The sequence below is a fragment of the Staurois parvus genome, unplaced genomic scaffold, assembly GCF_062004578.1.
Source record: "Staurois parvus isolate SC_StPar_1 unplaced genomic scaffold, SC_StPar_1.0 ptg000019l, whole genome shotgun sequence".
NCBI lineage: Eukaryota > Metazoa > Chordata > Amphibia > Anura > Ranidae > Staurois > Staurois parvus.
The window spans coordinates 3931764-3957026 of NW_028317815.1; the positions used below are offsets into that span (position 1 = coordinate 3931764).

The 25263-nt window shown below is 40.9% G+C and overlaps 1 protein-coding gene and 1 long non-coding RNA gene across 2 annotated transcripts in view; one reads left to right on the forward strand and one right to left on the reverse strand.

Annotated features, from left to right (window-relative positions):
* Positions 1-25263, reverse strand: part of LOC149472855 (uncharacterized) — a 166108-nt gene that overhangs the window by 55168 nt on the left and 85677 nt on the right. Inside the window, exon 3 of the long non-coding RNA XR_016313820.1 lies at positions 1441-1575. This is a non-coding gene — a long non-coding RNA (uncharacterized LOC149472855). The remainder of the gene's footprint in view (positions 1-1440; positions 1576-25263) is intronic.
* Positions 1404-8270, forward strand: LOC149472856 (secreted frizzled-related protein 2-like). The gene is made up of 4 exons (XM_089684542.1): positions 1404-1762; positions 2309-2478; positions 2760-2852; positions 7796-8270. Exons 1-4 carry the CDS (start codon positions 1476-1478, stop codon positions 8092-8094), a joined length of 849 nt encoding a protein of 282 aa, XP_089540668.1. The 5' UTR covers positions 1404-1475; the 3' UTR covers positions 8095-8270.

The following is a 25263-nucleotide window of genomic DNA, read 5'->3' on the forward strand; positions in this document are numbered from 1 at the left end:
TGACAGACAGGACTTCAAGGCATGGTTGATGATCTCTGCACCTGAGCATTGCTCATTTTTCCATACAGAAAATTTAAGTAATTTTACTAAACATGCACTGAAGCCAGGGAACAACATTGCATATGAACGTGTATGCCTGGTTAAATCAAGGATATATGTTTTTCTATGCACTTTACCGTACATTACTTTGAAGCACAGAACCATGTTTTAGGGCCTTTCATTTTGAGTGGCACTACAATGCACTGTCACAATAGTGGGCATTGTGTGTACATTGTGGTTCACTTTATTGTGGTTGTAGTAGTGGGCATTATGTGTACATTGTGGTTCACTTTAAGGTGACATGTTTTTCAGCACTTAGGATGCACTGCCACCACATTGGAAATGTTTGTTGTGCTAAGGCATCAGGTATGCATTACCATACATACCTATGGAAGGTATGCTGAAAACTGCACCAAATGTACACCAAGAAGGAATTTTTAAAGCAAACAACTAAAGCACATTTTTGTGAGCAAAGATTTTTACATACAGTATTAGAGTCCTAATGTAAAGAAAAATTATTTCTGATCAACACCTCAAGCTTAATTCATTCAGAGACTAGAAAGTATTGATCAGAAAATGGTAGATTAGTACCCAGTTGCAGTAGAACTACAAGTTCTGTCAAAAAATGTAACTGAGTTGTGTTAAACTGACATTTTAAAATACTGGAACTTGTGGTCATGCTGTAGAAAACTGGGATGTGTAGTACTTTCAATGAAGTGCTACAGGTTTCCTACATTTCTTTTTAGGGTTTCCATGATAAACTATAAAACTTTATTTTGTATATAGGAAGCCTGCCTCCCTACAATTCTGTGTCAGCTGCCCACAAGATCAGAGCACAAGACAAATAATTAGTAAAGTCTGTTAATTATGATAGACTCCAGTCTCACAATTGTCCAAATGCCAGAGAAAAAACAGAAGATTTGATAACGCCTGGTACATAGGTAAAAGGTCCCTAATAGACTATAAAAATGTACTGAGAGACATGGAGCAATTAGCAATAGCAAAGCATGTTCTGTTAAGTCCATCCCTAGGATATGTCAGGTTGGTACAGCACAATGCAGACTGGTCCAGCTCAGGAGACAGCCTGTCTGTCCAGGTTCCCTCCACTTGCCACTTAGCATGTACATAACAAAACCCCAATTTGTTCCATTTTAATATCCCAGTCTACATGTTGTAGTAGTTCTGCCACTTTCAAAGTAATGAGATCTATTATGCAAACATCACTTTCAAGAAAAGTCTGCCATGCCTGGGTGTCTCCACTTTTTTAGTTATCACAACAATCACCTGAGTGGGCAATGAGTCTAAGTTGTGTCTTGTGTGTTTTGATAAGCCATGGATAATGAATGGGCTGGAGACTACTTGCATGTATATAAGGGGCTGAGAACTCAGCATTGTCAGTACCTGAGCATCTGAGCAAGGCTTGACATCCCAGCAAGATGACCTCTTCTTCCTCCTTCTTTCTTCTCTTTAGCACCTTCCTTGCTGGACTTAGCAAAGCATTTGACATTGGATTATCCACAAGATGTGTCTCTATACCTAAAGAATTAGACATGTGTCAAAATGTTGGCTATACGGAAATGAGGCTTCCCAACTTGATGGGGCACACCACCATGGCAGAAGTTGTGTCCAAGTCTGCTGAATGGCATAAACTGCTGCATACCGGCTGCCACCCATATGCCAGAACCTTCCTGTGTTCCCTCTTCTCCCCGGTCTGCATGGACACGTAAGTATCTTCTCCTTACACCTGACCTGAAGCTTAGTATAGACTAGGTTACAAAATGTTAGTATAGACTAGGTTACAAAATGTGTGCTTTCAGTCATCACATTGGAACATGTTCTTATCATTAACTAAGTCTATAATATGTTTAAATGAAGCCATTTGTTTAGATTATCATTTATTGAGCGTTTGGTGCAGACAATTACACCTGCAATTTCAAAGATGGCCATATAAGTATTTTCTGTATTGCAGTACTTTGAAAAGGGGGATTAAATACTTTCCATTCAAATTAAATACAATCTATTTTGTTTGACCCTGTTCAAGCAATTTCTGCCTTTTATTGCCTTTGTCTATGGAATCTAACTTAACAGAGTCAAAGGTCTGACAAATGCTAATAGCAATTCTACTGATGTGCAAATTTGGCTTTGTAAAAACATAGACTACAGAGTACTGGTCTCCCAGCAGGATATTGACAAAAACATGACTATAGAATGTACAATAGTGCAGTTGCATTGGACTAGACCTGAAATTGACCTGACCTCTCCTTTGCAGGTTCATCCCACCTTGTCGCAGCATGTGTGAAGCCGTGAGAGACAGCTGTGCTCCTGTGTTGGCTTGCAATGACCAATCCTGGCCTGAAAGCCTAAACTGTGACCGTTTTCCTGCTGGAGATGACATGTGCCTTGACAACATTGGCAAAGAGTACCAGTACAAATACAAAGGTAACTACTATTGGGAGTCATGTGTAAAGTAAATAGCTGTAGAATTTGAGCTAGATAACCAATGGTTGTTTGTTAGGAGGGAAGCACGTACTCTTAACAGTTGACAGGCTGTAATTAACCCTTCATAAATATATTTTAATAAGAACTACCTTAACTTAAATGGCATTTTAGTTAGTCTAGTCTAAGTATTTTATACAATTATACCTTTTTGTGTTACGATTTCATATACTATGTATCGTCTCATTCTGTAATATTAAAACTGTTATCTGTTTCCATTGCAGAACTGCCAAAACCAACATGTCAGGGATGCCCACTGATTGAAGAGACTTACTCATATAAAACTGCCCTGGATGCTTTCTGTCACAATGACTTTGGTAAGTTCCGTGATTTGTGTTGGAAAGAGAGGGGTTGCATTCTGTGTTTGTACTGGTTATAGTCTAGGTAAAAGTCACTATAGAGAGCACTTTGACTTTTTAAATCCATGTCGCCATTTTCTAGTAATCAGAATTAGAGAAAGTTGTCTAAACTATTTTGGGTGCAAAATGAGAGGGGTCTATAATGTCTGCCATTGCTAGCTTTCTTTTAATAATGCTAGGCTCCTGGCTGTCATTCTAGGAGTATGGCTTTAATTGGGGCTAAATTTCTATTACTGCAACCTGTAGAAACACAACTTCTGATGTCCCAATGTGTGGTTCATAGCTCTTTGCATCTGCTGCCTATAGGTTCAGAACTGCCATGCCTTTTTGTAAATCTGGCCCTAGTTTCAATACTAAGACTCACTGACCCAGAACTGAAAACTGTTATCCATTCTAGGTCAGAAAGTATTGAATCTAGTGTGATTGATTTACTAAAGGAAAATAAGTTTTGCAAGGGAGTTTTCCTTTAGTTTAGTGCAGCGGTTCTCAACCTGTGGGTCGCGACCCCTTTGGGGGTCGAACAACCCTTTCACAGGGGTCTCCTAAGACCATCGGAAAACACGTATTTCCGATGGTCTTAGGAACCGAAACACCGCTCCTCTATCAGTCTCCAGGCGGGTCCGCCCACATGCAGATACATCCACATTTCCCTGGACTGCGATGTGTGTGCGGGATGACATGCCGCCCCTGTCATCTGGCCACATCCCCGGGATCACTCAACAGCTTTGCCTCCTCGCCAGTGATTGGCCGCCAGAACTGTAGCTCAGGAGAGGCACACAGGCGGCCAATCACCGGCGAGGAGGTGGAGCTTGGAGAGGAGGAGCCAAGCAGCAGCGTGAAGATTAAAGAAGATCGAGCGAGGGAGTGGCCGGAGAAGGAAGACAGCTGACAGGTAAGTGTCTGTAGCGTGCAGATGGTGCTGCTGCAGCCAGGTATGCTGGCTGTAGATGGGAGAGGGAGGGAGCGAGCCCAGGCTGGAGCAGGAGTCAGCAAGGTAAGTATCATTGGTGTCAGTGGGAGGAATAGTGCCCATCATTGGTGTCACTAATACCAATGATGGGGCACTATTCCTCCCCCCACTGACACCAACGATGGGGCACTATTCCTCCCCCCACTGACACCAACGATGGGGCACTATTCCTCCCCCCACTGACACCAACGATGGGGCACTATTCCTCCCCCCACTGACACCAACGATGGGGCACTATTCCTCCCCCCACTGACACCAACGATGGGGCACTATTCCTCCCCCCACTGACACCAACGATGGGGCACTATTCCTCCCCCCACTGACACCAACGATGGGGCACTATTCCTCCCCCCACTGACACCAACGATGGGGCACTATTCCTCCCCCCACTGACACCAACGATGGGGCACTATTCCTCCCCCCACTGACACCAACGATGGGGCACTATTCCTCCCCCCACTGACACCAACGATGGGGCACTATTCCTCCCCCCACTGACACCAACGATGGGGCACTATTCCTCCCCCCACTGACACCAACGATGGGGCACTATTCCTCCCCCCACTGACACCAACGATGGGGCACTATTCCTCCCCCCACTGACACCAACGATGGGGCACTATTCCTCCCCCCACTGACACCAACGATGGGGCACTATTCCTCCCCCCACTGACACCAACGATGGGGCACTATTCCTCCCCCCACTGACACCAACGATGGGGCACTATTCCTCCCCCCACTGACACCAACGATGGGGCACTATTCCTCCCCCCACTGACACCAACGATGGGGCACTATTCCTCCCCCCACTGACACCAACGATGGGGCACTATTCCTCCCCCCACTGACACCAACGATGGGGCACTATTCCTCCCCCCACTGACACCAACGATGGGGCACTATTCCTCCCCCCACTGACACCAACGATGGGGCACTATTCCTCCCCCCACTGACACCAACGATGGGGCACTATTCCTCCCCCCACTGACACCAACGATGGGGCACTATTCCTCCCCCCACTGACACCAACGATGGGGCACTATTCCTCCCCCCACTGACACCAACGATGGGGCACTATTCCTCCCCCCACTGACACCAACGATGGGGCACTATTCCTCCCCCCACTGACACCAACGATGGGGCACTATTCCTCCCCCCACTGACACCAACGATGGGGCACTATTCCTCCCCCCACTGACACCAACGATGGGGCACTATTCCTCCCCCCACTGACACCAACGATGGGACACTATTCCTCCCACTGACATCAGTGATGTGGCACTACTCCTCCCACTGCAAAATTACAGTTATGAAGTAGCAACGAAAATAATTTTATGGTTGGGGGTCACCACAACATGAGGAACTGTATTAAAGGGTCGCGGCATTAGGAAGGTTGAGAATCACTGGTTTAGTGACTGTGGAGAAAATTTACTTTACAAAAAATCACCAACCATGTGCAAGAAAAAAAAAATGTTTTTGCTTCCACATTATAGGATGATGGAAGTCATCAGAGCTTCACCACATTCACTAAGACAGACTAGAGACAGTGCAAATTTATTTTCTGCAACCACGCAGGACAGACGGTGTTGACGGGGAAGCCCTCCTGTTGGGTCATTTTTTTTTTTTATAAAGAAAATTTAAGCAAAGTGGCAGGTTGAGGGTAACTCCTGCTATGGGCTAAAAGCTGGCCCTCCATTGGTCAACTTTTTTTTTGTTCAGCCAGCGGGTCCCTGCTGAACCAGCCAAATTTTGATCCATGTGAGGCCAGCTTATCCTCTTCCATACAAGGCACTTTTACCCCCTTCCTACCCAGGCCATTTTTCAGGTTGCAGCGCTCTCACACTTTGAATGACAATTGCACGGTCATACAACATTGTACCCAAACTAAAATGTTATCATTTTCTTCACACAAAGCTTTCTTTTGGTAGTATTTAATCACCACTGGGGTTTTATTTTTTGCTAAATTAACAAAAAAAGGCAAGAAAATTAAAAAAAAGTTTTTCTTTGTTTCTGTTATAAAAGTTTGCAAATAAATTTTTATTTGTTCTTCATAAATTTAGGCCAAGATGTATTCTGCTACATGTCTTTGGTGAAAATAACCCAAATTAGGATGTATTATTTAGTCTGTAGGAAAGTTATAGAGTTCGCAAACTATGAGATCTATCTGAATATTGATCTGAATATTGATCTGAATATTGATCAATTCTGAAGTACTGACAGCCAATCTAATTTCTTGAGGTCCAAGAATGTCAGAACAGTACAGATATCCCCCAAATGACCCCTTTTTGCAAAGTAGACAGTACGACGTACTTCATAAGAGGCATGGCGAGTTTTTTGAAGTTGTGTTTTTTTTGTCATAATTGTTCGGAAAATGAAAAAATTAAAGAATTTCACCATTTTGTTTTTTTACATACTGTCACCAGTGCAGTACAGCACCATCATATAACTGGCATGGTGGTGATCAGGGACACTGACTTGTGACAGTATGAAAAAAAAAATTAGAATTTTTTTTAATTAATTTTTTTATTTTTAATTTTATTACTTGTTTTTTCTCCATATTTCACTATGACCAAAGTAGTACAATGTTACCATAGTAACATTGTACTACTTTGGGGAAGTGATCAGTATTTTTTTTTTACACAATTTGCTTATAGCAAAGAATTACTTTGCTATAAGCAAGCATTTACCTGAATGACATCGATTCATTCAGGGTTTTTCTTTTTTTTGTGCTTAGCTGTGATTTGGCCACGGCTAATCACATGACACAGCTGGGCTGTGATTGGCCCAGCTTGTGCATGTGATCGCTGTGACCATTCCAGGGGTGTCCTTGCCCAAACTCAAAAAAGCCTAGGAAAAAGGTACCATGGGCATCTCATGGGGCCCCCTACTGACCCCGGGCCCTAGGGCAGTGCCCAAGTTTCCAAATGGTCAGTCCGCCCCTGGACCATTCACAGCTAGACACACTAGTATACAATGGATGGCATAAATGAAGCCATCTATTGTATACAACGGTCATGTGACCTGCTGTGATTGGTCACAGAAGGTCACATGGTACCAGCAACGAGGCCGGTACTCAGATCTGTCATCGGCCGTGTCCGAGGTACATGACCGGTGACAGATCGCGCTGCTGCGCGGCTCTGCAGGTGCGCAAACTGCACATGCCCGAAAGGATGCCATATGGCGTCCACCCGGAAAGGTGAGAGATTTTGCCAGCCGCCATTCGGCCATAGGCCGGGCGGAAAGAGGTTAACAGCCTTGCATAATGATGTTCTCTGCTTATTTCAGAGGGTGTTTTGACTATGGAATATATAATACAGTGACATAATTGAGTGAAGTATCTGCACATTTGAAACCTGCTCTTACCATATACAGTACACTGAAACTGGGGTACCAGCAAGAGCCACTCCCAAATCTGCTAGGTCCCAAATGCTTCATTGCTCTGTATTGCTTTATTTAACTGTTATAAAGATCTACAATTGGTTTTCTTCTGTTGGGTCTTCATGTAGATATCTACTTACTGCAACTTTCATACAGATCTGCTTTTATTTCGCTTCAATATATTGTAATTTAATATCATGATATTGGAACAGAATGAAAATATAGTCACAAATGCAAATCTCTTCATTACATTTGCATTCCTAAAGGCCTCACTAGGTGTTGTAAAACAGTGGGAGGCTGTGATAATACTAATTGGCTGATAGTGTTAATAGCTTGCATGTTCAATCATCCCACAGATAGTATTGAGTAAAGTACATCATTAGGCTTTTAATTGTGGCAGGGCTGAAAAAGCTCTGTAAAAATAAATCACAGGCTGCTCTGCCGTGCATCCTTCAGTGTGAGTTCATAAAATTCAGTAAAATAGATTTTTATTGTTTAAATAACACATCTAAGATCATGAATTAACCATTTTTTCTATTTTTTTTTTTAACAGCTGTGAAAGTAAAGCTAGCAAGAAGAAGGGTTACCCATGAATATGTGACAGAGGGTGCAGTAGAATTTATTAAACAAGGCCAGCTGCTTCCATATGATACACGCAACATGATTGAACAGTGGCTGCATATCAATGGCAACTGTGGACACAGCATGATCCGTCACTCTAGGTCCATGGTCTATGTCATTGCTGGTGACATCCAACATGGAAAAGCTGTGGTCAACAGGGTCATCCATTGGCAGAAGAAAGACATTCAACTGACTCTGGCCACCAGAAAGTGGAGGCACCATAAATGTTAGTGACCGTTGGACTGTAATTTGAAAATATTCAAGGCACTCTATCAGAACTGAATGTAAATAGCTACATTATATATATATTTTATAAAGATTTATTTTGACACGTGGCAGTGTTGTGTCATCACAATCCCTGCTATGCCACAATTATCTAATTGTAAAAATGATATCATATTTGTACAGAAGGAAATATATTATGATAAAATGTTTATTACTTAAAAACAATTTTGTGTTTTTCTCACTGATTCCAGGCATATATTTGCAATTCTCTAGCAAAATGTTAGCAGTTTAGCAGCCCTGGTTATAAAAACAAGTTTATTCGTAATCTTGTGTATTTACATATTGCAGACCTTTTGACAAAAGGATTAAAGGATGACTAAACTCAAGAACAAAATGTGACTTATTCTAGTTTACGGTGGCTGCATTAATTTTCTCTTTTCAGGTTAAGATTTTTTCAGCAAGAACAGAAAATTTTATTTACTGGATTACCAGGTGAAAATATAAATAAGGAAATAAATGCAGCCACCTTATCAAAGAAATGTTAGGCTGAAAAATATTATATTTTTTTGCTTTGGATTCAGATATGGTGAGATGTAAGGAAGCTTTGGGCGAGGGAGGGGAGATGAGAGCTGTGGAGGGAGATGTGTGCAGAGATGGGGGGAGAATGACGCAGAGGTGAGAGCCAAGGAAGAAGGGTGGAAGTAAGTTGTACAGCGTGTGCAAGACAGCTGAACCTTGCATTCTGTACATAGCACACTCCTGAACTCTGTACTCTGTATGTAGTGTACTCCTGAACTTTACACTCAGTATGTAACATACTCCTGAACTCTGCACTTTGTACGCTGCGTACTCCTGAAATCTGCACTGTATACATAATCTTACAGATACAACTAGCCTTTTGAAGGCAACCATTATGCTGATGTGGCCTGCAATGAAATTGAGTTGGACACCACTGATTATAAGGCATATGCATGTACTGTATGTGTCTTGATGACAAGCCCAGTGCAGCAGAACAATACGCTATCAGATGAAAAAAACTTTCACTTTCTAGAGCTTTAAACAGGTTGTAACATCTATGAATAACTTTATATAAAGGTCAGAGTCCTATAAGGGTAGCTATAGTTTTCCTCCTGTCAGTTGTTTAAGCTTTAGAAACGGCAAAATGACGACAGAAAAAATGGTTCTTCTAGTCTGTACCATTTTTTTAAATCAATTTTTATTTACTTTTTTGTTACCTTTTATGTCTGCAAGGGTCAGACCCTCTGTAAAGTGTTTATTGCTGTCTTAATTTATGTTAAATGCTCCTGACCACTGGACTTTATACCTGGGCTGTTCAATGACTGGTACCTCCAAAGAGCTGTAAAAAAATAAAATGGCTACACGGTAAGAGCATTGTTTTCAGTGGGCTGGCAGATCTGCTATATTTAGAGTCGCTCACCTGGACTGAGTAGGAGTTGTGCTGATTTTATTTGTTGCTCCAGGTTGACACCTCAAAGTAATGACACCATATGCATCAGCATGAAATCCAAACAACTAGCATTTTCAGAAGGAAAGCTCAGCAATAGCAGCCTACATCTCCTGTTTTTCATTTAAAATTTCTCTTTTTAAAGTCTATATCAGGGATACTAAATAAAAATTCACGGAGGTCCGGTTGGTAACATCTTCTTTTGTCAGAGGTCCAAATCTAATTTTTCTATGACTCAGGGCTTTCCCATCACAGCCCCCCTTACATCACAACTCCCTTTCCCATCAGAGCACCCCAACATTAATGTCCTGCTTACATCACAGTCCTCCTTGCAATTACAACCCCCACATCACAGTCCCCCCCCCCCCCTACCCGGCTGCAGGGCTTCACAAAATCACGTATATATATGTGATTTTGTTTTCCAGGTAGGGGGCTTCAGCTGTCGATCGCTGGGTCCCGGCCAGAGATTCCCCACTGGCAATCGCTGAGTATCACTGACGGGGGAAAGGTCTGTATGTAAACAATACAGATCTCTCCCCTGTCAGCTCCAGCACGCTGCTTTGTATTGCTCTGCATAGCATTTCTCTGTGTGGGTGGTACGGCTGCACGGATTTCCGTGCAGATCCCCAGCGGCACCACCCACACAGATGTGAACCTAGCCTTAGAGAAGTCCCACTGTCCCCTGATGCATTTTATTATATTTTATATTATGAAGCATGTAAAAGGAACATCCTTTTTGATACTTTAATGTAAACAGAAGGGATGGAGAAGATGACAAAGGATATCTCACTGCCAGGGGCGGACTGACCATTTGGAAACTCGGGCACTGCCCGAGGGCCCGGGGTCAGTAGGGGGCCCCATGAGATGCCCCTGGTACCTTCTTCATAGGCTTTTTTGAGTTTCGGCAAGGACACAGGGGCCCCATGATCCCCTATTGCCCGGGGGCGCCATGAGTTGTCAATCCGCCCCTGCTTACTGCCAAACGTTCCAGGAAATATAGGAAGCCAGTAGCTGACTTTGCCCACAAGACTCCATTAATGACTGAAATGTTATTTTTTGGTGGTTACTGATGTCAAAACATTTAAGGAACAAACATGAGGGAAATTATAATATAATGATTTGATAAATAAGCACAGAGAGCGGATGCTTTCATTCATTGTTAGCTGATTTTATTTTTGCTAACTGATCATAAATAATTTTCCAATTATTATTATTATTATTCAGGACATATGTAGTGCCAACAGTTTGTGTAGTATGTTACAATATTAACGGAGATAGTACATTTACAATACAGTTCAATACAAAAGGAATAGGAGGGCCCTGCTCATAGAACTTACAATCTAAAAGATATTATATTGCAGTAATTTACGTCAGTGATTATAATTGTGTGTTAGTGCAACAAAAAAAGTATCACGGACAGTACTCAATTATTTGATTGCCCAGATTAGAAATACAATGAATGATAAATAGATTCAGATAATAAACAGCAGATCCATATGTTTAAGTGCCATGGAATCAGTGCTCAGTATTAACAAATATTATGAAATAACTTTGTATAAAGGATGTCTTTGTTTTAATTTTTGAGCATATGCTAAATGGTAGATAGATTGCAATCAATTAGAAGGTCGAAAAATAAAGTCACATAAAAATAGACACACTGTGGCATACAGTGTACAAAAAAACCAGTAGACCAGTAACTATAGTAACTTGATAAAGAAGATGATTGAGGTAGCTTCAACAAAAGAAAATATAACCACATTCACCTGCCTTTGTATTAACTTGAATATGGGTCAAGATACATTATTTGAATGTTGACACTGTCAGAATCATTACAAGTTTATATTTAACCCCCAAATGCTAGACGTCTTCTGATATAGTGTATATTACCCTTAATATTTTTTTTCTATGAGTGTTCTCACATATGTGTATTTTATAAATCATAGTCTCTATCATTTTCATGTATTTATTCTATCTGAAGCACCTGGCTGACCATACCAGTCACCTTTTCTTCTTTGTTCTAAACTGACCACGCAAAGCACAGAAGTATATCTGTGTTAGTGTGGTCAGTTACATCCTCTGCTTAAAGCATTGAGAGGTACAAGACACTGTGCAGACACACAGTATGTCTGTATTGGGTAGTTTGTCTAGCCACCACACCCAACGACCAATCAAAGCCTGCCTCTGGAACACACCTCCTGCTCAAAAACAACCTGCATCTTGCCTCAGGCTGAACAGACTATGGAATACAGGCATGTGGCTGTGCGTCTGCACTGTGTCCAGTGTTGCCAACCGCCTGTATTTTTACGGGAAGTCCGTAACAGGAGAAATAAAAAATGGCTGTGATGGCTCGGCTCTGAACTGCACATGCGCAGTTACAGAGCCGCCTGAGACTATCCGAGTGTGTTCAGCCGGCGGCAGGATGCAGGGGGCAGGTCTGATGGAGACGGTGTGTGAGGCGAGCGTGATGACGTCATGGCGCATTTCCTGCTGCACCTTGCCAACCACTATAAAAACCCAGTAGCCGAGCGGCCAGAGTGGAGGAGCCCTTGTGTCGTGTATGGTCTGTTCTCTGACACCTCCACTATAATTATAAAATGTACATTGGATATGCCACACCACTCCCTTCTTTATACTGTACTTTTTATACCAAACACCACCATCCCACTAACTTTAAAGTGCTGTATATTTTATAATGCACAGCCACTCCACACAGTATACATACCTGGATATTTTGCACTTCACACTGCTCCACTGTGCATATTCTGAATTATATACTCTTCATCCTGTACATTGTTTACTGCTAACCACTACACTTTGTATACTGAGCTTTACCCTATATACTTTAAAGCTCCATACTATAACTCTGCTGTATGCTATACTGTATAATTCAAATTGATCCATCTGGAGGTGAGAGACTGTCGCAGTGTCAGTGGAGGAGGGATGTTCGTGTTGGTCTGGTGAGGTCAGAGTGAGTCAAACTCAGGTGTCATCATCTGTGCTGCCATACATGTCAGTGGCACTGAAAGTCAATTTCATCTGTGTTCCTGGCCTGCCTGCCCATTCTAATTTCTTGCCCTCCTGTCTGTCCCTGAGTCAGGAGGGGGAAGTTTGGGGTCTGCCTGCCTGGAGTGGATACTGTCACTTACACTGAGGGGTCCAGCAGCAGGCAGTCAATTTCATATTGTGCCCAGGGGGCCCCAGGCCCCATATCATGCCCTTCCTGAGCTGAGAAAGGGGGATGTAGTAGTCTGTTCGCTGACTCTTGGTTCTTGCTGTGGGGGAAAAGTGGTCTCTCTCTCTCTCTCTGTGGGGGCAAACGCAAAGTGCTCTCTCTCTCTCTCTGTGGGAGCAAATGCAAAGGAGTCTCTCTTTCTCTCTGTAGGCACAGGTGACAAAAGCTGATGTGGCATAATAGCCTGCCCTCACTGTATCGAACATAAGATAGGAAATATGTTTTTTACCTTAATATCTACCATAATGTCTTGTCGACCAGCCACTGTAGAAATACGGTGGCAGGTCGGCACGGCTGGGCAAAACCACGTTTTGCTTTTGCAAAACGGGGTGCATGCGAGGTGTGCCTCCTCCCTACCTGCGCCGCCGATCGGGCCGCAGGTGTCAGTCGCCGGGTCACGGCCGGTCATTACCGGCCGTGTCCCAGCGATTAGCGGCAATCACTGACAGAGAGCACGGCTGCAGTGTTTACACTGCACCTCTGCTTTCTGTCAGTTCCCTGTCAGCTCCTGACATGCTGATCCTGAGAGAAGAGTTTATCTCTCCAGATCAGCGTGTTCCCGTGCAGTACACCCCCCCACCCCATAGTAAAACACTCCCCTCACACAGTTAAACCTTTCAGTGAATAAAAAGTTAACCCCTTCCTCCCCAGTGCCATTAGTACAGTGTCAGTGTTTTTTTTTTGCACTGATCACTGTATTGGTGTCACTGGGGATGTCAGTGACCCCAAGTCAGTTCCCCCTTAGTGTCAGAATGTCCGACGCAGTCCCGCAGTCCTGCCATAAGTCGCTGATCGCCGCCATAAGTCACTGATTGCTGCCATTATTAGTATATAAAAAAAAATAAAAAATCCCAGTATCTTTCCCGCCATTTGTAAACGCTATAACTTTCATGTAAACCAATTCAACTACATGTATTGGGTTTTTTTTTAGCAAAGACATGTTGCAGAATGCATTTTGGCTGAAATTTAGGATGAAATTTGATTTTTAAATTTTTTTACTGGACATGTTTTATAGCAAAAAGTCCAAAATATTGTTTTTTTTCTCAAAATTGTCAGCCTTTTTTTTTATAGCGCAAAAAATTAAAAACGCACAGGGAATCAAATACCACCGAAAGAAAGCTCAATTTGTGGGAATAAAAGGACGTAAATTTAATTTGGGTGCAGTGTTGCATGACCGCGCAATTGTTGGTTAAATGAACGCAGCGCCGTAACACAAACCTCTTCTGTAACCGCTTTCTGAGCATGGGTGGCATGGGTGTGCAAAATCACACACATATATATATATATATATATATATATATATATATATATATATATATGATTTGCGCTCCCATAGTTTTCACGCCCCTCCCAGATAGCGTCAGATTGCCCGTCAGTACACCAGTCATCACATTTAACCCCTTGATTGCCAGGAGCACGCTCATGTACAATAAACCTCCATTGCTAGTATAATGTCTGAACAGGTCAATATCTTTGATCAGATCAGCACTATACCAGCATTCACATTAGTATAGCATCCCCAAAAAGGCAGCGTTAGCGGGATCAGCCCCGGCACCTGCCAGCACCTGCGTTTAGCCCCTACGCTTACCCCCCCTTCTCCCCCAGCAAGTGCAGTGTCAGTAGGTCACGGTCACTTGATACATTGCACACAAAACCACAGTGTTCGCAGAATCAGGCCTGATCTCTGTTAGCACTTGCCGGTAAATTTTGATGACTCTCATATACAGCAGAGTGCCAGTACTAGTGCCGCTCTACCTTTTGGTGAACTGGCGAGTACCAGCGGTCTAGTACATCTTGGTCTTTCACATACCTCCTTGATTTTTGGAGCTGTTTTTCACGGAATATATGTATGCGTTGATTGTGGATCAAAGCAATTTATATGCACAACAATTTATCGCCGCCAAACCAAATTCAAACCTTGCCAGACCATTCGCATGGAAACTCATTACGGTTTTTGAATTTACATTTTTTTGGGCCTAACCTTCAACATGGGCATTACTGAAAAAAATGAATTGCGATTGTATTGGTCCGCACACCCGATTCATCATATGCCGTGTTCTCTGCTGCCATGGCCAGGCATAGATATGAGAGTATAATGTTTTATGCATTTCAACGACAATACACTCTGTCATCCTCAGGGTAACCCTGAATTTGACCGGCTCCACAAAATTTAGCCCCTCGCAAATCACCTTAACAAAAAATTTGCAGATGTCTATACTCCCCAGCAAAACATCTGCGTTGATGAGTCCCTCATTAATTTTTATGGCCGCCTTGCATTCAAACAATTTCTCCCCTGCAAGCGTGCCAGATATGGGGTCAAGATGTAGAAGACCAGTGAGAGGGGTATACTTATAAGTTTCGGATTTACGAGGGAAAAGAGTCACGTGGAGCCCCCCAGATGACCAGACTACATGGGGAGCAGTGGCAAGATAGTTTTGGACTTGGTGTCATCCTTTTTCCATATGGGGTACCACTTATATGTGGACAATTTTTATTCAAGCGTGCCACTATTTAGATATTTGTTCAATCTTGGAACTGGCGCTTGTGGCAAAATGTGACCTAATGTGTGCCCACCATTAGAAGTGGGTGGATGCAGGGTGGTATATTCTAATGGTGGTTGTACCACACACTTTTTCTGGCAGAGATTTCGTCTCATTTTTGTCATTCAGTCCACAGGCTGCATACAAAAAAAAAGAACATAGTATATATACCCAACAAGGACCAGCGACGTACTGGTACATCACTGGACTTTGAATGGTTATACCAGGATGATGCCTACAGCTGCAGGCATCATCCTGGTATCATTTTTTCAGCCGGCGATCGGCTTTTATGTAAAAGCAATCTTAGTGGCTTATTAGCTGCAGGATTGCTTTTACAAGCAGCGGGAGATGATGCCCCCCTCCCCCCCTGCCTTCCACGGCCTTCTCGGGCAGTCTCAAGCCATCGGGGGAACCTGAGAATGCAGCCGGTGTTTCTGCCAGCTGACCATAGAGCTGATTGGAGACCAGAGTGGTGCCAATCTTCTCTATAGTCTAAGAATTCGGAAGCTACAAGCATTTCATCACTTTAGTTTCGCAGGATATAAACAGCACCATTTGTAAATTGGGAAAGCATCTGATCACACCGATTTTGGTTTGATTAGATAATGTAAGGGCAGAGGAGATATCTAGAGCCTGATAGACCCCAGATTTCTCAAAAAAGAATATATGACAATGCCCATTGAAGTTATAGGGGATATTTGCATTCCCTGTTATAGCATTAAAAGTGATAAAAAAAAAGAAAGATACAAATGTAAAAATAATAAAAAAGAATCAAAATAAAAAAAAAAAAAAAAAAAAATCGCCCCTCCCATGCACGCACACCTGTGTGCTCAAGCCTTGACCCTGTTGCGGTATGTAAACAGCGGTTGCACCATGCATGTGAGGTGTTGCCATGAACGTCAGATCAAGGGCAGTAATTCTAACACTAGACCTCCTCTGTAAATCTAAAATGGTAGCTTTTAAAGGCTTTTAAAGCGTTGCCTATGGATATTAAAAATGTTTGCAGTTTGTCGCCATTGCACGGGGCATGCGCAGTTTTAAAGCATGTCATGTTTGGTATCTATTTACTCGGCATACTATTATCTTACGAAATAATCGGCCAATTTATTGTGTTTTAGTTCATTAAAAGTAAAAAAAAAGTGTATTTTTTTTTTTTAAATTTGCTTTTGAAAAATTGCTGCACGAGTACTATGTGCCATAAAAAAATTGTAGTACCCTCCATTTTATTCACTAGGGTGTCTGCTTTAAAAAAACATATAATGTTTGGGGGTTTAAATTAATTTCCTAGCAAAAAATACTGATTTTTTTCATGTGAACAAAAAGTGTCAGAAAAGGCTTGGTCTTCAGGTGGTTAGAAGAGTGAGTGATGTGTGGCATAAACGTCTAATGCTGGGCATAAAACACCCCCACCCCCCAAAAGGACCCCTTTTTGGAAAGTAGACACCCCAAACTATTTGCTGAGAGGCATGTTGAATCAATAGAAGAATTTATTTTTTTACCACAAGTTTTTGGAAAATTACAAAAAAAATATATATTATTTTTTTTACACAAAATTGTCACTTAAATGATTTACTGCTCACACATGCCATGGGTATATGTGGAATTACTCCCCAAAATACATTCTGCTACTTCTCCAGAGTATGGCGTACCACATGTGAGAGACGTTTTGGCAGTCTAGCCAAGCACAGGACCCCAAAATCCAATAAGCACCTTCAGGCTTTTAAAGGGTTTTATTTCCTCATTACACTTCCTGACTACCTATCACAGTTTCGGAGGCCCTGAAATGCCAGGATAGCACCTCACCCCCCCAAATGATCCCTTTTTGGAAAGTAGACACCCCAAGGAATTTGATAAAAAGCACGGTAAGTATTTTGCAGATCTCATTTGTTGCCACAAGTTTTTGGAAAATGAAGAAAAAAAACAAAAACATATTTTTTCTATTCTTTTTTTATATTTCAAAACCTTGTGAGAAAAAATGAGAGCTACAAAATACTTACCATGCCTCTTTTTAAATTCCTTGGGGTGTCTACTTTCCATAAAGGGGTCATTTGGGGGGGGTTTGGTGCTATCCTGGCATGTCAGGGCCTTTGAAACTGTGATAGGTAGAGAGGAAGTATAATGAGGAAGTTGCGCACCTTCAGGCTTTCAAAGTGGTCATTGGATTTCAGGCTCCTGTATGTGGCCAGGCTCCCAAAAAGTCCCACACACATGGTATCTCCATACTCGGTAGAAGTAGCAGAATGTATTTTGGGGTGTAATTCCACATATACCCATGGCTTGTGCGAGAAATAAATCATTTAAATGACAACTTTGTGTAAAAAAAAAAAATGTTTTGTCATTTTCCAGAAACTTGTGGAAAAAAAATAAATCTTCCATGTACTCAATATGCCTCTCAGCAGATAGCTTAAGGTGTCTACTTTCCGAAAAGGGGTCATTTGGGGGTGTTTGTACTGTCCTGGTATTTTAGCACCTCAAGAAATGTGATGAGCAGTCAGAAAGTAAAAGCTGTGTAAATAACATTGTCTATACCATATTTTGTAGACGCTATAACTTTCACACAGAGCAATCAATGTACACTTATTGGGAATGTTTTAACCAAAAACGTAGCATAATACATTTTGGCCTAAATTTATGACGAAATTTTAGTTTTTTTGGATATTTTTTATGACCAAAATGAGAAAATATTGTTTTTTTTTAAAAAATTGTTTTTTTCTTCAAAAGTTTCTGGTTATAGCGCCAAAAATAAAAAGTGCACAGGTGATCAAATGCCACCAAAATACAGCTCTATTTGTGTGAAAAAAAGGACATAAGTTTCATTTATGTACCATATTGCATGACCGCGCAATTGTCCGTTAAACTAGCGCAGCACTGTAGAGCAAAAAAAATAGCGTAAATTGCAGTATCTATACCATAGTTTGTAGACGCTATAACTTTCACACAAAGCAATCAATATACACTTATTGGGATTTTTTTTTACCAAAAACATGTAGCAGAATACATTTTGGCCTAAATTTATAACTAACTTTAATTTTACTATATATTTTTCATAGCTGAAAGTAACAAATAGTTTTTCTTCAAAATTTTTGGTATTTTTTTGTTTATAGCATGAAAAATAAAAAGCGCACAGGTGATCAAATACCACCGAAAGAAAGCTCTATTTGTGTGAAAAAAAGGATGTAAATTTCGTTTGGGTGCAGCATTGCATGACCGCACAATTATCAGCTGAATTAGTGCAGCGCCGAGTAGCAAAAAGAGGCCTGGTCATTAAGGGGGGTAAATCCTCAGGAGGGCAAGTGGTTAAATCACATTGCTAATTGCATGTTGTATTTTTTTGTAGCATAGTGGAGTTCCAGTGAAAATTTAAAAAAATAAAAGTCAGCAGCTACAAAAACTATAGCTGCTGACTTTTAAAAAACAGCCACTCACCTGTCCCTCAATCCTACGGTGTCCCCTGAGCAGCCCATTTCACCGGCCGCCCTCTGTTCCCGGCGCTGGCATCTATCTTTAGTGTGGGCACCCGGCTTTGATAGCTTGTGACTTCACAGCCGATTACCCACTGCACATGCGCGAGTAGAATTACACTTTTACACATGGGGCCCCTGGGCATTAGGGGATCATGGGGCCCCTGTGTCCTTGTCCAAACTCAAAAAAGCCTATGAAAAAGGTACCAGGGGCATCTCATGGGGCCCCCTACTGACCCCGGGCCCTCGGGCAGTGCCCGAGTTTCCAAATGGTCAGTCCGCCCCTGGACACGTCTGGATTTTAAAAGCATCATGCACACTGGGTGTTTGCCCAGCTCTTCTAAATGCCTTCCTCCTTGCAGGAGAAAAACGTCAAAAAGCGCTTAAAGCCATGTTTTTGCAAACGTGTTTAGGCATGTTTTAGAGCCTCAAGAATTTGAGCATGTATTCATTTTTTTTTTATTGAGTTCCACAGAAAATAAATGCCAACAGTGGTTATTGTAGCATAAAAAAATCAAGGACAATAGGCAAGTAGAAAATTAACAGAAATATACAAACAATAAATGCTCAGCACATGAAAGGAGTATACCAGTAAAGTTTAAGCCAGTAGTCCAGAAATGGAACAAAAGTAGCTATAGAACAAACCTAATAGCTGTATAAAAGGAAGCCTGCCGGCCATATCATAGATCCATAGGTTTGCAGTGAGAGCTGTGAAAATGTGGAATAGACTCCCTCAAGAGTTGGTTCTGGCCAGCTCAGTGGATTGCTTTAAAAAAGGCCTGGATTATTTCTTAGATACACAGAATATAACTGGATACTAACATTTATAGCTAAAGTTGATCCAGGGAATATCCGATTGCCTCTCAGGGGATCGAGAAGGAATTTATTTCCCTGCAGGAGCAAATTGGATCGTACTTTGCTGGGTTTTTTGCCTTCCTCTGAATCGACTGTGGGTGTAGGATTATAACTTTTTTTTTTTTTTTAATGGTTGAACTGGATGGACTTTTGTCTTTTTTCAGCCAGACTAACTATATAACTATGTAACTATATGTAACATTCAAATAGGGTTGCCCACCGAGGATATTCAGTTGTGAGGGGTAAAGGAAAGACCAGTGGGAAATGAGAAAAAAAAAGGGGGGGTGGGATTGGGGAAAGAAATGGTGAAGGAGCGATGGAGGACAAAACCGGCATCCCGTGTCATGTGCTGACCTCCATAGCTCCCCCCCCCCCAATTAGCCCATACAAGGATTAAACGAACACCCTATCCCAGAGCGAGAAATGGATACGCAATTCAGCTCCAGCATACAGGCTGTCTATTGCATGTACTTCTTATACCGCTCAGTAGTTTTAAAGTGAGACAAACAAGACCAGACAGTTGTAAATTTATGTAATCGATCTTGAGATATGGAGATCAATTCCGTCATTTCTTCTATTTTATTGATTCTGAAAAACCATTCCTTGATTAATGGTACCTGTGTAGAGCATTTATTCATTTTAATGGCCGTCAAACGCTTGGTGCACCCATCGCATTGAGATGCATTTAGGAGCATCAGGCACTGTTTCTGCCAAAACGCTGCTGTTCCTGAATGCTCTGGCAGTGGGTTTTTTTGTGCCTCTAAACACCTGTAAATGCCTATCTGTGCATGGGCAAACATTGAAGAGCATTTAGAGGCAGCAAAAAAAAAGTAAAAAGTAAGAGGCCTCTAAAAGTGTTTAAAACACCCAGTGTGCATGAGGCTACAACTTGCAGAACAGTCAAGAAATGCACAGACAGATAGCACTGTTAGGCTTGATGCACACAGGGCGTTTTGAAGCTACTTCTAGGGGTGTCAGACATTTTTTTTTTTTTACTGCCTCTAAACCCCCCTGCGTGTTATCCTATGTGTCCATGCACATATAGGCTTTTAGCAGCGTTTTGTGTCTGGAGAGTTTAGTGGCAGGAAAAAAACCCACTGCCAGTAAGTCATGGAGCAGCGGAGTTTTGGCAGAAAAAAAACGCTTGATGCACTTAAACACGCCAAAACAGTAGGCGCATTTAGTGCTTAAGTTTTAATTTATTTCAATGGCCAGAATAAATTATTTATTCTGCCCAATTAAACAAATTAATGCCCAAACGCTTGCTGCAGGTAAATGCATGTAAACACGGCACACGCTTTTACGTTTTTTGACCAAAGCGCTTTTGCCAGGAGAAGGCTTCTAGGGTAGTTAAAAAAAAAAATGCCCAGTGTGCATGAGTTACCTTACTTACCAGTCTAAAGAGCTGATTGGCTAACATGGAATCCATTTCAGGGGGGCTTTTTACTGTTTATTGCAAGACACAGACAAAATGCAGGGAGGAGCATTTTATTGAGAAAAGTGCAGTTTACACTGCATGTAACACAATCTCTGAATGGGGGAGAGGATCATGTCATTCTCCATTCAGAGTTTGTGTTACATGCAGTGTGCACTATGCATGGGCTATTCTCCATGAATAAGAGGGGAGGCCCACATGGAAGAAAAATATATTTTAAAAATATTGTTCCCAAATATATTGACATATATTTGAAATACTACAATTTTGAATGTATTCAATATATTTAAAAAATATCTATTTATTTATATATATTTTTATATATATATATATATATATATATATATATATATATATATATATATACATATATACATATACATACATACATACACACAGTGTATGCTGCAATGCTTTAAAAAAAAAAAATATGAAACATATTTTTAAAAATACATTTTCAAAATATATGTCTTTGAAAATATATTTAATCTAGATTTTTCAAATGCATTTACAAATATGTTAAAATTACTTTTTTATATGTTAAAAAAACTCTGAAGAATATATTTAAAAAAATATATTTTTAAATATATGCCTTTAGAAAATATATTTAAATTTTTTTAGAATACATATTAAAATATATTAGCATAGGACAATATATTGTAAATAAATGTCACATATACAATTTTTTTTTCTAAATATATTGGAAATATCTTTTCCTTCCAAGTCTAGATTCTTCTACTGAGTTCAGCCACAGACCCAAACCTAATAACTCCTACAGAGGCAGAAGTTCAGCACTAGGAAGAGGTCTGGGCACCCAACACAGAAGATTTCCACAGGATCCATTAGTCTAAATGAATTGGGACACCCTCCAATACCGGTAAGTTAAGTCACTAGAGTTGTAGGGAAAATATTTTTCTCATGTTAAATTGTAAATAAAAAGAATGTTCATAAATAATGAAACAAGTACAGTATATAAAACACTGGTTTATAAACATACACATTTTCAAATAAAAGTAAACTAATCAAAAGCTCTCCTTTTCCTTTAGGCCTTATGCACGTGGATGCTTTCTGGTATTCAATGTAATTTTCCACATCCATGTTGGACAGCTGCAGTGTACAGCTGCCCATAGTAATGAATGGAGATACACTTGATGTATATGGGTATATGCTGTGCTTGTGTAAACTTGTGTAGAGGCGTAAATCCCTGGGTGCAAAAAAGCCATGATCAATTTTATACAAGTACAGCATATAGTCACAGGAATATGCCTGCAATTTATTTTGAATGCCTGAGAGCATCCATGTGCATGATGCCTTAAAGTGGTTGTAAACCTCAGACATATTTACAAAGCATATCCCTCTATAGTGTGTACTTGTCTCAGTCCAGAGTACTAAGTGTCATTTTTGTCTGCTACCTTGTACTTCTGATATCTGCACTTCTGACTACTTTTCTTGACACAAAGAGAAAAAAGGTGACAGAGGAGGGCACAGCCTGTGATTGAGAGCCTCAGCTCTGTTCATGTGCTGTGTGGAGGGGGGGGGGGGTGTCCCTTCCCTCCAATTGGCTCTCAGAGCTTTCCTCACTGATGTAAGTTCAGCTCTCCACCCCACTTTTCAGAGCTGAGAGATCCTGTGTAAATTCTGCACTTTGGATGTAGAGGAAAGAGGATTGTAGATATACAGGTACAACAGGTTTTGTTTCTTCACCCAAGGCCATTAATTTGACTGGGTATATATTCGGGTTTACAACCACTTTAACTGCTCTATATACTGTAGGTAACTAACAGAACTTTATAGTTTACAAAAGTCTCTGTTTTGGGAGGATAATCCCAACTTCATATCTGAAATCAGTCTTTTCAAAATGAGTTTTATTTGTTAACTGATGAGACTAATAATGTTCTTTAGCACTATGACACCAAATATTCTGCAGCACCATGCTGGAAGTTACGGTTGTGACCAGTACCATATCAAGAAGATGCTAAGGATTCTACAGCAGGAAACCTGGGTGATGATTTCATAAATAATGGCTGATTTTTTTTCCAGTAGGTTATAGTTAATGAAATGTGGATAAAAAGGACATATACTATATCAACCTGCTAAAGTATTATATGAGAAACAATATCCCCCCCTAGTGGCAATAAAAAGGTTCTAGCTGTAGTGGCATTAATATGATTACTGGAACAAATTTTAAGAGTTTAAAGTAAGAAGCTATTCCAATTTACAAAATATCTTTTTTTTTTTTGCAGTAAATGGCACTATTTTAGATAAAGCAATACTCCAGAAAGATTGAAAAAACACCAATTTATCCAAGTATGTATTCATTTACAATTATTAAAGTAGAACTATAGGCAAAACTTTTTTTATTTTCATTTTGGATAGAGCACGGGAGGGTTATAACCCGTCAGATCTTTTTCGACATCTGTGTCCCATTGTGGAGATTTCCCTTGACTTCCTGTCCCATTGCCAAACAGGAAGTGAGAGGAAATCCCTGCAAATTAAGGGAATTCCTTGGGCACCCCCAGGTCACCAGAACTAGTGTCCACATTGGAAGATTTCCCCTCTATTACTTTTCTGGGACAACTCAAAATTTGTGGTTTTATTTTACTTTCAATGATAATGGTAAATGGGACAAATGGAAAGGGTGAATCTTCTTGACTACTTTACTACCAAATGATGGCTACAGTGCGGTAGTCCAGTTCTGGGAGGGCGTCATTGGATGTCCTCCCAGAATACTCCCCCCACATTCCCCCAGCAGCGCGCACCCAGCATTGTCTGTAATCGCTGTGTCCTTTAGACACAGATGATCACATGACATGGTAAAAGGCCAATCACAGCGGTCGTTTGCCATGTGATCAGCTGTGTCCACTTACAGCTGACCACTATGTATATAGAAAAAGCATATTAGTCCAATGCCTTCCTAATAATAAACACCTCTTAAAATCCTAATCACAAACCTAAATTTTTATATTTACACACACACACATATATATATATATATATATACACACACATACACACACACACACAAATGACAAAAAAAGGGGAAAAACCCATATACAAAAAAAATATATATAAAGTCCCATATATCTTTATACTCCTTCACTCTTTCACCACTTCAGATCTTCATAAAGCATAAACCAGTGTTCCTCCACCAACACCCTGATTGTGCTCTCTCCTGGAGCTTTTTGACCTCACATTATATAACGCTTTGGTCACACCACGCTTGTGTCCTCTCATTGGGACTAATGGAATAAGGATTCCCTTGATACTCCTTCTCCCGCAGAAAACTTAGAATCTGGTGTCTCCTTCTCCTCCTCTTCCCAAGGGTCCATTAAAAAAAAAACGGAATAGGTAGAAATAGTGCTTTATTGTTTATAACACTTTATTTAAAATAAGATAAAAATGCCACTCACAAGTTTTTGGTGCTAGATCGCCCCAGATATAAGACATAATAGTAATACACTTTCCTCCAGTATCCTTCCTCTGATCTCGTGTTGCATAATGACGTCAGCTAGGCTCTCCCCTACACGTTATGCCACAGGTGACGTGGCTTCTTCAGGGGGATATCACTAAGCAACTTTAGCAATTTTAAAGCAACTTTAAGTTGTTTTTTTTCACATTGGTATTTTTTATCTTTATTATTTCTTTTGTTTTTGTTTTTTTGGTTGCTCACGGGACTATTACACTCACTTAGTTGACCACTATGTATGTACACTTGCCGGTTATTGGCAGTACTTTCCTCACACTGTCACTGCAGCCTCATCAACGCACATCAGTGAAGCAGAAAAATTACCTGTTTTGCAAAATTGTATAATAGAAACAAAGAAAACTATTTCAAAGTTTTCGCTCTTTTTTCATTTATAGTGCAAAAAATAAAACACCCAGCTTTCATATGGGCACAGTGTTGCATGACCTCGCAATTGTCATTCAAAGTGCGATAGCGCTGAAAGCTGAATATCGGCCTGGGCAGGAAGGGGGTAAAAGTGCCCAGTAAGCAAGTGGTTAATGGGTGCACAGACAGCAATAAAAACTGACAGGTGTCCCAATCCCTCTCCACTCTATTTAAAGCTAAATAAAGTTTTGCCTTTAATTATACTAAACTCCGGGAAACATATAAATCACTTGCTGTGTGGCTAAGCCTGCACTGCAAGGATTATTTGCTTGTTTGGGATTAGGGACCCGTTAAAGTA